At 46.8% G+C, this 13,436-nt stretch overlaps 2 protein-coding genes across 2 annotated transcripts; one reads left to right on the top strand and one right to left on the bottom strand.

The window, feature by feature from the left end:
* The first annotated feature begins 2,990 nt into the window (after positions 1–2,990).
* On the top strand, positions 2,991–5,514 carry LOC133909008 (pentatricopeptide repeat-containing protein At3g14730-like). The gene has a single exon (XM_062351269.1). The coding sequence runs from the start codon at positions 3,078–3,080 to the stop codon at positions 4,905–4,907; it is 1,830 nt and encodes a 609-aa protein (XP_062207253.1). The 5' UTR covers positions 2,991–3,077; the 3' UTR covers positions 4,908–5,514.
* Positions 5,515–6,040: 526 nt separating this feature from the next.
* Positions 6,041–11,007, bottom strand: LOC133909009 (protein PIN-LIKES 6-like). Its single transcript, XM_062351270.1, has 12 exons — positions 10,737–11,007; positions 9,623–9,899; positions 9,374–9,453; positions 8,625–8,749; positions 8,406–8,527; positions 8,069–8,302; positions 7,899–7,973; positions 7,710–7,810; positions 7,538–7,590; positions 7,216–7,410; positions 6,641–6,762; positions 6,041–6,539 (listed from the first exon to the last, which is right to left on the bottom strand). The coding sequence occupies exons 2-11, from the start codon at positions 9,815–9,817 to the stop codon at positions 6,641–6,643; spliced, it is 1,302 nt and encodes a 433-aa protein (XP_062207254.1). The 5' UTR covers positions 9,818–9,899; positions 10,737–11,007; the 3' UTR covers positions 6,041–6,539.
* Between the last annotated feature and the right edge of the window lie 2,429 nt (positions 11,008–13,436).

Below are 13,436 nucleotides of genomic sequence, written 5' to 3'. Positions count from 1 at the left end.
TCGCTCATTTGTCTATGATGCTTCCTTGTTTTTTACTCTACCCTTGCTTACAAGAAGTACCAAAACGCTTCATTGTGCAACTACCAGTCTACCACCTACTACTGGCGACCTACCCATCGAACATATAAGATTTTCAGGTTAGGGGTGAGGCAGATGCCTGATGCTTGCCCCATCTCATAGTTTCGTATGGTTATTGTGTTATACGAGCCCGTTTAATACTTTTTTTCTTTGCGGCAATTGTTTTCCTTTTAGGTAGTGTGATGCTCTCTATCATTAGTGTAAGGTTTCTTCATAAAAGTGTAAGGCTACCATTGAAAGATAAGTGTAAGGCTAGCTATGATTAGTTTCTTATTGAAGTAGAAATTATCTATATACTTCATTAACTCTCAGCTAGATGTCATTTTAAGGACCCGTGTGGGCAAACGGCTTTTCATAATCAAAGCTTTGACTATATATTGTTATGCAAAACTCACGTGAAAATGGTGTTGGTAGTTTTGCCATCAGAAGGTGCCTATGGAATTTCTTAGCTAAGAAGGGATTAGTTGATCCGTAAGCTAGCTACTAATGAAATATAAGGCTTTATAACCAGCGCCCACAAAATAGAAAAAAACAGAGATGAATATACATTTTTATTTTTTATAAGAATTCAAGCACATATGTATTGGAGATTGAGTTTCCTTACTTTTTTTCTTAGTTGCTATATACTACTATTGTTATATTTAATAGAATAGATAGATTTTCATAACATATATTTAATCGAACATATAAGCTTTTCCTTACAAAAGTAATGATCAAGTATATGTGTTGGAGATTGCGTTCATGTCCGAAACAAAGATAATAGAGTATGGAGATAGTATAGACAAGCATAGATGCTAAATAAAAAGCAAAAGGCAGTATTAAAAAAAGAATCAAAGAGAAGATACTATACTGCCCACATGTATGTGACCTGCCATGTCGGTGAACAGTGTTAATGTGTATGTTCGTGTTAATGCATAATTTATTGAAATTTTTAAAAAAATGTCTGTGGTCTCATTTATCGATTTTTTTAAAAATGTCCAATGTTGTAGGTTGCATTCGAATTGGAAGTTATTTTCGCCCAGTATGTCTCCTCTCCCTCCATACACGAACTTTTTAGGAGTTTCATTAACCACTCGTAGGAGTTGACAGATGAATAATTTTACTACCATCTTCCTAGCTAATTACAATTGATAGGTAAGCAAAGCTTACTGTCTCATCCACTGAAGAAAACAATAGTCTCACACAAGACAAAGTGATGAAACTAAAACGAAATGGAGGGGTGTAAAAAAAGTGATGAAACTAAAACGAAATGGAGGGATGTAGCTCACAAGATTAGATTGAGTGGGTGCATAAGTTTAAGTTGAGAGGTACGTTAAAATTAAAATTCTAAGATTTAACTATGATTTTCGTTTTTTTCCTAGTGCATCCGCACCCTTTCCCTTCCGAGTAGTTTCGCCCATGCGAGACGTACTACTGACTACAAGACAAAACGGCAAACAACAACAAAGAGAAGACCCCCATGTGTTGACAAACGATCGGGAGCCGTGAGGCGGGGAGCAGCGTGCGTTGGAATCAGGCAGGCGCATATGGAACTCTTCCGTGTGGGCGGTGATCCTACGCGGAAGGCTGGTAGACGATGACACGCTCCACGCGAGAAAATGGTAGTAGGGGGATCGGCGCCACGTTTTGCCGTTTCGGGACCAATGCTCGCCTGCCGATCTATGCCTGACCCTACCATGCTCTCACATGCATGCTCCACTGGCCTCTCTCTCCGCAGTTTTGTATTTACGCGGCTAGTTTTTTTTTTTGTGTGTGTACCGGAGAGACGACAGAGCGAGGGAGCATAGGATGCGACGGACACGGTATGGTTGCCATGGGTGGGGTGAGTAGCCCAAATCACGCATGTTACCAGGGAGAACCGGGAGGATCCGAGTGTTGGGGGCGGCAAGTGCCAAGCTCCGCGTCGCGCGCCGACCGGCAACGTGCGGCGTCACCGGCCAGCAGCAAAGCTAGCGCGCGGGCGGTCGCAGCCGCCGCTGGCTTCGCCGCGCGCGCCCGCGGAGTGTACAAGATACTGGGAAAGCACATGCGCCGACGCCATGCGTAGCAACACGCCGCCCATGCCATGCCATGCACCGTGCTGTCAGCTTGTCACGGCCCCCACAGACACGGGGGGTCCCTCGCCCTCCCCGGCTCGGCCTGTGACAAATAAAGGCTGTATCGGAACTGACCCATACCTTCGTTCTTTAACCTTTTGATGATGCTGTTGGCGACTTGGCGCCTGTAAAGTTGAGGATACCGGGAGCACAAATTCAGGAGCTCGTGTCACCCGCCAGAAGCCAAGGACGATCCCCCACCACCGGTACCCGGATCCTTTCACGGAAACGCACGATCCCGCAATCATTTCTCGTCGCAGCTCCTTCCGCTGAAATGGCCCAAGCCGCGAGGATACGGGCCGAATTGTCTCCGCGCCGGCGGCCGCAACGTGAGAGCACGGCCCAAATCACGAGCCGAAAAGCCGCGGGAGCAGCGGATCTCGCCGAATCGCGTCGCTCCCCATCGGCGCACGGTGCGCGAAGACCGCGGCGTACGCGGAAATAATATATACCGCGCGCGCGGTATCGCCGCGCGGGCTTTAAGTGAGCACGTCCTTCGTCTTCCTCTCACCGCCGCCGTCCTCTTCTTCCTCCTCTCGCCCCTCCTACGGCAGCAACGTGAGTTAAAACTTAGATTTAAAAAGTTAATAGCTGTTTGATAACTTAGATGATAACTTAGATTTTAAGAGTTAGATTATTGTTTTTATGTTAAGTCTATTTTGGTGCCCTATTTATTCACAAAAGTTCGATGGGTATTCTGATGTATTCATACTTTACCATATACGACACGACAATCGGAGAGGAGATAGATTGTTGAAATTTAAATGTCAAATTACTATTATTTAATTTCGCAAGCTACCTATTTATTTATTTAAGTATTTCACGATCTCTAGCTCAACAAACAAAGAGGGCCTCAGCCGTGGCCGCCTCGCTTTCCCCGCCGCCCGACGCGCCCGCCTAAGGATGGCGGCGCTGCGGTTCCCGCTCCGCGCCATCCTCTCCCGCGCGGCCCCTCCCTCCGCGCGGCTCCTCCCGCCGCTCCATGCGCACCTCGTCGTGTCCGGCCGCCTCGCCGCCTCCCCCGCCGTGCTCACCTCCCTCGTCTCTCTCTACGCGCGCTACCCGGCCGCGCTGCACCCCGCCATCCCGCTCCTACTCGCGCCCTCGGCCCCGCTCCCCTGCTTCAACGCCGCGCTCTCCCTGCCCCACGCGCTCGCGCTCCCGCTCTTCCGCCGCCTCCGCCTCGCCCACTCCCCAGACGCCTTCTCCTTCCCTCCCCTCCTCTCCTCCGCCCCCTCCCCGCCGCACCTGCTCGCGCTCCACGCGCTCGCCCTCCGCTGCGGCCTCGCCCGCGACCTCTTCTGCGCTAGCGCCATGCTCCGCGCGTGCCTCAAATTCGGCCTCGCCGACCACGCGCACAGCCTGTTCGACGAATTGACCGACCTGGATGTCGTGGTGTGGAATGCGATGGTAAATGGGTTCGCGAAGCTCGGGTGCTTTGACCGCGCCCTGGAGTGCTTCCGGAAGATGAGGGAGGAAGGCGCGGTGGAGATCAGCAGCTTCACTGTCACCGGGATACTGTCAGTTTGCACCGCGACGGCAGATTTGGGGCGTGGGTCTGCGGTTCATGGGTTGCTGGTGAAATCAGGATTTGACAAGGAGGCATCTGTGTGTAACGCGTTGATAGATCTTTACGGGAAGTGCCATCATGTAGACGATGCAACAAGGGTGTTTGAGGGGATGGCAGAGACAGACAAGGATCTGTTCAGCTGGAACTCAATGCTGTCAGCGCTCCAGTACTCGGCTGACCATGTGGGGACGATGAGGCTATTTGCGAGGATGAGGTGTTCTGCAGTGTGGCCGGATGCACTGACCGTCGCGGCTGTTCTCCCTGCATGCGCGCAAACTGCATCACTGCAGGTTGGGAGGCAGGTGCATGGGTACATCGTGACAAGCGGACTGGCTCGTGATGGTGCACTGGACGTTTTCGCTTGCAATGCACTGGCGGACATGTATGCAAAGAGCGGTGGGCTGGATGAGTCTCGTCGTGTCTTTGATTGGACGCACCAGCGGGATGTGGCGTCATGGAACATTATGATTGATGGCTATGCATCTCATGGACATGGGCAAGAGGCACTGGAGCTGTTCCAACAGATGACAGAGGTAGAAGAAGGGCTGGTGCCAGATGAGGTCACGCTGCTGGGGGCATTGTCGGCCTGCAGCCACTCTGGGCTTGTCGAGGAAGGGAAGGGTCTTCTAAGGCGGATGAAAGAGGAGTTTGGGTTGGAGCCACAGCTGGAGCACTATGCATGTGTGACCGACATTCTTGGGCGAGCAGGGAGGTTGGATGAAGCAAGACAGGTAGTAGAAGAAGCGGGGGATGTGGGTGCTGGAGCATGGAGGACATACCTTGCGGCATGCCGGATGCATGGTGACAAGGAGAGAGCACAAGAGACAGCTAGAATGCTGATGGTGGCAGAGGAGTCAGGGAGTGGTGGATGGGTTTTGCTCGCCAACACTTACGGTTGGGATGGCAACTTTGAGGAGTTGGAAGAGGTGAGAGGGGAGATGAGACGGCGAGGAGTACAAAAGGCTGCCCCCGGTTGCAGCTGGGTTGAAGTTGGTGGAGAGAATGGTGGTAGTGGAACCGTGATGCATGCTTTTGTCAGTGGGGACAGGGGACACCCTGAGGCTGACATGATCTATGAAATGTTGCATGCCTTGATAGGTTGGATGAAGGACTGCAGCCATCTGAGCAACATAATTCCATTATATCCGATAGAGTGCCCGTAGCTTTTCAGATGTCGCTAGAACAAGCGCAACATGGACACAAAAAGCTCAATGGTGCATCTGAAGATACAGTTAAGCTCGCACCATCTAGACCAGCACCGAAACTTGGTCCTGGCAACAAGTTTTCACCAAATATCAGAGTTCCAGCAGCCAGTGCTCCAGCTCCAAGCCCCATTCCCAAGTTAGGCGCCCCATTCTGACCTGCGAACCTTCTTGGTGGCAGATTTATGTAGCTCTGTGGCACTTGCCGCCAATCAAGAAGGTGGCAGGGTTTGTGGATCTGGGCGAGTAATAGTGGCCGTCGGCATGGCGTTGCTGTAGTGATCATCATCGTGGCTGTGACCCCTATGATGGCTTGAAGGCAATGGTGGATAATTATAAACTGGACCATCTTCTATAGCTAATGTGATGCCGATCTGATTTGGGTGCTTAGATCCGTCATGTGGTCCTGCACAATATAGGCCATTAATGTTGCAAGTCAATATAACAGTAGTGAGACGAGAGAGGAATGAGAGTGAAATTCGATTCTTTCATTCAATGTCTCCATGTACATATATACAAGTTGAATGGACATCCCATCCGTTGGAAGACATCCCTTCCCAACATATAATAGTGGTTTCTTCGATCAATAGGTTCATAACATGTTCGTCCCAGCGGATCCGCCGATCAGCAATTCAGCATGCAACATTGGGCTGATTCAGATCAGATGATGCAATGCTCGCTTGATTGGCGCTTTTATCTCATCCAACACCAGCGTGTACACTGTGCTGGCGTGATTCGAAAGTTGGTAGTATATTCTATTCAACGAGCACGGATTATCTTTCCTTCTTCTTTGTAGAAAAAATGGTGACTTCTTTTAGTTACGCAATTATTGATCCTAGCTTCAAATATCTCGTGGGACGGAACTTGTTTGCTCAGATCTACAGGGTCCCAGATCTGTAACTCTATAAAGCACATGGAGAGATCAGACGACATTTGATGTGTGCATAACTTAAGGCAACTATCGCTGTCAGTAAGGTGACAGAAAAACGCTGGAAACCGCTGGCTTGCGCTTGAAACTTGCAAAGTTGCAAGTCTTCGCTTCCGATAATCAGGCCCACGGATGGGCGAGCAGTGGGCACAGATTCTGCATGGTATACAATAGGAAATACGATGTGCCGCACAATCGACACGCTATAATGGGCATGCAAAAGAGATACAGTATTATACAATTATGCTACTGTATTTGAATACGAGTTCTCAAACATAGACATTGACCAAGTAGAGGATTGAATCGAGATTATGGGGTCCTACATTATTTTGAAAAAGAAAAAAGAAAATATGTGTAGTGATTGGAAGAGCATGGCATCCCGATCTAAAGGGTTCGGTGTAATAATCTGATTGTAGCAGCAGTGCAACACGCTGTACGCTCATATCGAATTCTCATCGCTCACTGCTCGTAGCAGCGGGAGGAAACCACAGTTACCATAGCATTGGAGTAACCGTATATCTGTACTGATACAACTCGTACCTCTAAAGCTTTCGGCGTGATTTAGTGGCTATTGTACAGGTCATGGCAATATTTTCGTCGTCGACTTTGGATGAAATTTCTTTTTAAGATCTTCCTGTGCAGTAGGTATCTGCAGATCAATTGCCCTGATATTATATCAAAGTAACTTTAAGTAGCAAGAAATTGCTGTTACACCTGCACAAGTGCAAATGTGAGCAGAAAACTGCTTTATAACCGATCGACATACTTAGAAGAGCAAGCTCAAATAGAAAATGATCCATCCTGCCATGGAGAACACGGCAAAAATGTGAACCCAGAACAAGATCGCAGCTGATTCTTTTCCACACCCTCTCAGGTTTGCAACAGCACCTGCAAACAAAATGATCGTACAATCAAATTCCTTGGGGCATCTCCAACAATGCCAGATTAGCTAGCTATAAGAGTACATGCCAGCATTTATCCTGCATGGCAGAGAGGAGAGATAAAAGCTAGCTACTAACTAGTAGTTAGTCTATAGCAGATTCTAAGAAGCATGCAGTTATTTATAGCCCTATTACATGTGGACCCGTATTAGATTTGAAAAGTGTGAATAGCTAGTTGGTCTATTGTGCTATCTACTAGTGACATATACAATTTTATAGCTAGCAAGTTGACTATATTGTTGGAGACGCCCTTAATGTGGTTTGCTAACATGCAGAACATGGCACTCAGCCCCCCATTACCTAACAGATCTCATCTAACACACAAAATTACTAGATGAGTCTATACACATGCGCACATGATGGCAAGTGATAAGTAGTATCCCTTAATGGTTTCTCATACCTGACAGCACCGATGTGGGCATAGAATGTTGTAGTAGCAGGACAAACTTGAACATTTTGTCTCCTTTTGGAATGAAACCAAGTTTATCAACTAACAAGACAATGCCAACCCCAGCAAGAGGGACCAAGACCAACCGCGCAAAAATTATAGCCACGGTGGTACGTACACCAAGCCTTTTACTTCCTTCACCAGGACCTGATACCACAAACATGGGTAAAGATGAAATCATGAGAAATGCCTCTGAACCCTGTAAGATGGTTGTGCTACGGGTGATCTCATTCTATGCAAGTTTCCCAGAGTTTCGAATAGCATAGATGCTTACCATCAACAAGATTGCCCCCAACAGCAAGTAAAATGCATGGGATCATAGCTTCCCTGAAAGTGTGTAACAGAATTAGAGACTAGATGCCATCATAGCTCGTCTCAGTTAGTAATTTTATTGGCAAGAGATCTGTATTTTGCAAAAAGAAACCAAGAATGAGACATGTAAATACCCAAGAATGAGGCAGCTGTCTGTAAGAAAGAACAGAGGTGCATCATCCGTAAGGACAAAATTCTTCAAGAATGGGACAACACCAATGACAATTGCAAAAGCCTGTGCATAATGTAAACACACTCAAGGCATCGAATTCAGAAATAATTTGTATTGATTGCTAGTGGAATACTGCAGCAGCAATACATACAGATGCAATAATTGGTGGTTGGAGAAGCTGCTTGTCTTTTAGGAATCTAACAACACATTTAACATGGCCCATTATCTGCATTAACATGAACATGATTATTTATTTTCCAGTGGGAAGTAAGTGCATCAAATTGATGTTTAAACACTATGTCCATGATTACAGTCTCTTACCTTTGATCCCAAAGAAGTGGCACTTTCATTTTGAACTTCCTCAGCGGATAACAGAGGCTCATCCTCTGCTACAGTACTTGTGCAAATGCTTGTTGGATATTTACCTAGTTGGGGCACTGCATTCTCTCCAGATGCCTTGATTGGAAGTTCGTCTTCTTCAGAGCCATCAAAGGTCTGTCCTGGTGGTGGAGCAAGCATCTTGAATACATATGTGTAAACAATAATTGCACCAACCTGCAACAAGTTAAAGATTCACTGAGTGAATGATCCCAACAGCTATTTGTATGCCTGAAACATGAACATGTATGACTTGGGAAACGAGAAGAATACGAAATACCCATTGACCAAATGAGATATATGCATTTCCATCTTGGTTGCATTTATCAGAGTCACCAAACGGATTAGATGGATCCCGACATAATGCTGCAATGAGGACCAGAGGTATATTTCCAATATTTCCTGCATAAAAAAATAAGTAGTCGTATCACAGTATCAGTATAGCATAGAGGAATGGAAAAGAGAAATGCAAATTCTTTTCAAGAAAGAAAAGTGGTACCTATTCCTATATGGATAACAGTGAACTTGAAGTACGGGTAAGGGGGTCGGATGATAGATGCCACAACAAAGCCAATCAAAGATCCAGACACTGCTCCTACAACAATATTTACTGGAATATACCACCTGCAAATATGCAAGTATTACCACTAATACAACAGGAAGAGCAGAACACAAGAGCAGAACAGTTATTTGACAAAGAAAAACACCTCTAGAACATACTCCTAAAGCAGTTTATGCATAAAAGTGGACACTTGAGATACATATATATGTCAGAAGGGTAAGTAAATTGAGGCATATGAAAAATAAACAAGGACTGAATAGTCCTGAACATCAAGCTCAATCAATTTCAACGACATATATATTGCCAGTAAGAAAGTCAATTCCTTTGACCCCTAAAATCAACTTAAAACCATTTCCTTCACCTCCAGTTGGTCCATTTCGGTTTTGTTTTTCTGCAGAAATTTGGAGGTTAGTTCACGACTAAAAAATTGACCCAGCCAGAAAGATCAACAATGGTAAACCATACGATTGTACTATCAAGTACAATAATGGTAAGAACTAAGAACCACGGTTTTGCTTATAGAGGCGCATAATAAATAAAATATTAGTTCAAAACAACATCTCGGTCAATAGCTCACACAACAGAATTCAAGAACTATACAGCACCCTTGGATGAAGCATAACACAGTATTAAGTTACTGGATAATGACAAAACTGAAGTATGACAGCCATCCAAATTATCCGTACCATTGTATCATCTTTTCGATTGTGATTGCTCTACCCAATTGGGAAAATATAAGGCAAGGAAGCAGAAGCGAAAACACAAGCTGCAACAAAGAATGAAAATGTCAGTTTAATTCGATACACGAGAAAGCTTATGAGCACAATCAAGTCAACTACTGCTCCACATCTTCCTACTTTAGACAACATCCAACTACCATTGTCCATCGGACAGCTTCCCATTAGCTAGCTTTTATTACAAGACACAAAGCTCACCCCGTTGAGAAGCTTGCGGCCGTTGTGCTGGAGGATGTTGATGTACTTGGAGGCCATGAGGAACCCCATGAAGCAGACGGTGAACACCTTGGCGATGGGCAGCACGGCGTACTTGAGCATGTCCAGCACCGACGTCCCCGTGGTGCCTCCCTGCGCCGCCGTGGCCAGCGCCTCCAGCAGCGACCTCTCCATCATGGCTTGAACCCAGACCAGACTCTGAAGCCTTCTTTCCTTGCCTTTCCGGCTTCACAACCAGGACCCAGTGGCCCACGCAACGCTGCCATTAAGAATGACTTAGAAAGCAAAATATAGAAGCAAACGCAGGAAAATTCTGGAACTGCTATTGAAGCTGGTTGTTCACAGGCAGCCCAACCGGAACAGAGCTCGCCGTCCGCGCAGAGCGCGTCAAGCAGAACGCGCACAGCTCAGCGCACCGAATTATTCTGGAACTGCTATTGAAGCTGGTTGTTCACAGGCAGCCCAACCGGAACAGAGCTCGCCGTCCGCGCAGAGCGCGTCAAGCAGAACGCGCACAGCTCAGCGCACCGAATTCGCGTAACCAAGTAAGCATAGCTTCAGAAACATACTAACTTCAAGTTTGCACGAAACCACACGAGCGGACGACGATGCGAGGACAACCAAATCAAATTGGGAAAAAATAGGACCGAACAGAAAACCTAACTAGATTCCAACCAGCTCGATTGCTAGAGAAACGACGACATGAATTTCCGAGCACTCCACTGCTCCTGAGTACCAAATCGGCATGGTTGGGAGATCCGATTCCCCACAGCGACGTGAGCACCCGTGGCTCGCGTTCGATTCGTCACGCCACATCCAACTCCAACTGCTTCATCACCAATTACCAAAGCCGCACAAAACCACTCCGCGGATCATGACACAACCGAGCTCAAAATTCCAGCACCACAAATCAATCACAATCCCATCAAACAAACAAACAAAAAAAGTCACGAATCACCCAATGCGAGGAAGAGCGACCGCGACGAGGACCCGCCATTACCCACACGCTACGCCTCGCAATCTCCGGAACCCCCAAAACAATCCCAAGCGGAAGGCAGACCGCAGATTGGCCCGAGAATGCGAGAACTCAACTCACCGCGAGTCTCGAGACCCAGGGGACTCGCGCGGGGAGGGAGGGGGCCGAGAGCCGAGGCTGAGGCCTCCCGGGAGAAATCCTGCTAGTGCGCAAGCGCGTCCCGCGACCGGAGAGGGCTCGAACCGGCCGCGATTAAGCGTATTACTGCTTTGATCCGAGGCCAGGCAGGGGACAGTGGAAGTGGCGGTGGTTTGCGGAGCGGGTGGGATCTGGGCGCTGCTGGCTTCCGAGAAGAAACGACGAGACGGGGCCGGGTCGGTTGGGCTGCTATACAGGCGCGTTTTATATCCGCTCTGGAATCCGTGGCGGGGAACGGATCGTCTGTCTCAACGTCAGAGTCGAACGGAACGGATCAGGTGACTTCACCCGCTGGTGAAGTCAGGTGACTTCAAATCTCTGTAGATTGTTGGATCATGGATGGATGGATCAGATGTACTGCTACAGTGTAATGGACAATAAAATATGTACAGTAAACTAACAGAACTGTTGCTGCAGTATTTTGCTACAGTAAATTGATGTAAGGGGACTGTTCATCTACTCACATTCATCCCTGACGTCAGGGGATCCGGATCCAGAGTCGAACAGTAAAATAAGTCTAGTTACTATTTATTAGAATACTGTACATTATTACTGTTAATAAAAAATTGTACAAATTTACTATTTATTCGTATACTGTAGCTCCACATCTGATCTGTTGCTACTCAAACGCACGGCTGAGATGAAGCAAAGTTAGAGACACTGTAGCTCTTCGACTTTGCTCTATAGACGTCAGATGATCCTATTCCCTATGGCAGAGGAGGGGTGAGGGTGGATATGATCGCTTACGTCGATGTTACGATGACTTCGGTACTGAGGCGTAAATTTGTCCTTATGTGTTAGCGATGTCGCATGACATCAGGTGATCCTTGTCCATCGAGGGTAGGAGAAATTGTGACTTTGCAAGCGTGACGCTCTTATCTGTCGGTACATGACATAACGCTCCGCTTATTTTACTCATCATCAATAATGTATTATGACAATTTTAATCATATGTTTTTTAAAAAATATGAATATTTAAAATATACAATACTAATAAAATATATTTTACAATGAATCTAATGATATAATTTTGTTGATATATATATAAATTTTTAAAAAAATATATAATTAGATTTGCTATAATAAATTATTAGTGAGGGGTAAATAAAAACAAAGGTTGTACCGATCTTTGATGCGCTGCGCTATGGTTGATCAAGGCAGCCCGTCGAGTGGCTTGCCATGTGGCCGGCGGCACCATTGGCCAGAGGCGGACTCGTTTGTTGAATAGTTGCTATGTCGGCTTGGTCTGCTGGGTCGGAGGTTCGCCGGTCACAAGCAAACATGGCCAAATGGGCCATTCGGACCGGCCCGGCACGGATCCGGCTACGACACGGCTCGAATGGCCCATCTACTGTAGCGGGTCGTGCTGTGCCGGCCTGCGTGCCTCTCCCTCGGCCCAAGGCACGGTCCGCCGGTGACCGTGTCGTGCCGAGCCGGCTCGGGCACGATTTCGGCCCGGCGGCCCAGTCGGCCCGACGGACCGAAATAGATAAAAATATATATAGAAAATAAAAATATATAGAAAAAATATATAAAAAATAGATAAAAATATAAAAAATAGATAAAAATAACTACAAAATTAAAAATATATATAAAAAATAGAAAGTAGTTGGTCATTTGCGTGCGGGGCCGGATCGTGCCGGGCCGTGCCGTCCTGGGCTGGGCCGTGCTCGTGCCGGCCCGACTCAGCTGAGCCGTGCCGTGCCGGCCCGTCGTTGGAAGTGCCTAGAGGGGGGGGGGGTGAATAGGCTTTTCTGAAAATTAAAACTAAAACAGCGGATTAAATCTGCCGGATACTCCGGTGAATGTCGGATACTCCGGTCTGGTCCGGAGTATCCGGTCTAGTCCGGAGTCTCCGGTCTATACAGAAAATCTAGAACAACTACGAATTAAAACAAGTAGCTAGAATCTAAAGTTGAGGCTAGGTCTACTGGATATCACAGAGCTAAAATAACACTTAACACTAGCAAGATGATCACTAGAGCAATTTGTATGAAGAATCACAAATTCACACGATAAAGCAAATTGCATGAATACGAACGCAAGAGATTATCCCGGAGTTCGGCCACCTCACAAAGAAGTGCCTACGTCTCCGTTGAGGAGCTCACAAAGAGCCGGGTCTTTTCCAACCCTATCCTTTTTTAGCGACCACCAAGATCAAGCTAGAATTTCTTACTCAATTCGAAGATGTTTACAAACTTCCCGTGGCACTCCACAAGTTTGGGTGCTCTACGGGCGATGCCTTTGCCGTCTAAAAGCATGAAGCTTCAAAAGAAATGATCGCAGCGAATGCTCGAGGAAGAACTCAATACTCAAGTGGCTTAAACCCTCTCCAAACACAAACTCTCTAAATTTTTGCAAACTTTACACTAGAGGTTGTTGGAGGGTCTTTGAATGCTCTTAAAGTGCTCAAGAGGTCTAAAGTTCACCAGCAACAACAAGCTTTAAATGCCATGGGGTGTAGGAGTATTTATAGCCCTCTCTAAAAAACTAGCCGTTACTGTTCTGTCAGAACTGATCGGAGTATCCGATGAACATCGGAGTATCCGGCCCTAAATCCAAAAACGGCGTCAGAACCGTCACAGAACGTGTCAGAACTAGCCGTTATAATTCTGTTAAGTT

The sequence above is a fragment of the Phragmites australis genome, chromosome 2, assembly GCF_958298935.1.
Source record: "Phragmites australis chromosome 2, lpPhrAust1.1, whole genome shotgun sequence".
In the NCBI taxonomy this organism is placed as follows: domain Eukaryota; kingdom Viridiplantae; phylum Streptophyta; class Magnoliopsida; order Poales; family Poaceae; genus Phragmites; species Phragmites australis.
The sequence above is the reverse complement of the archived record's forward strand: the minus strand, read 5'-3'. Positions and strand labels throughout refer to the sequence as shown.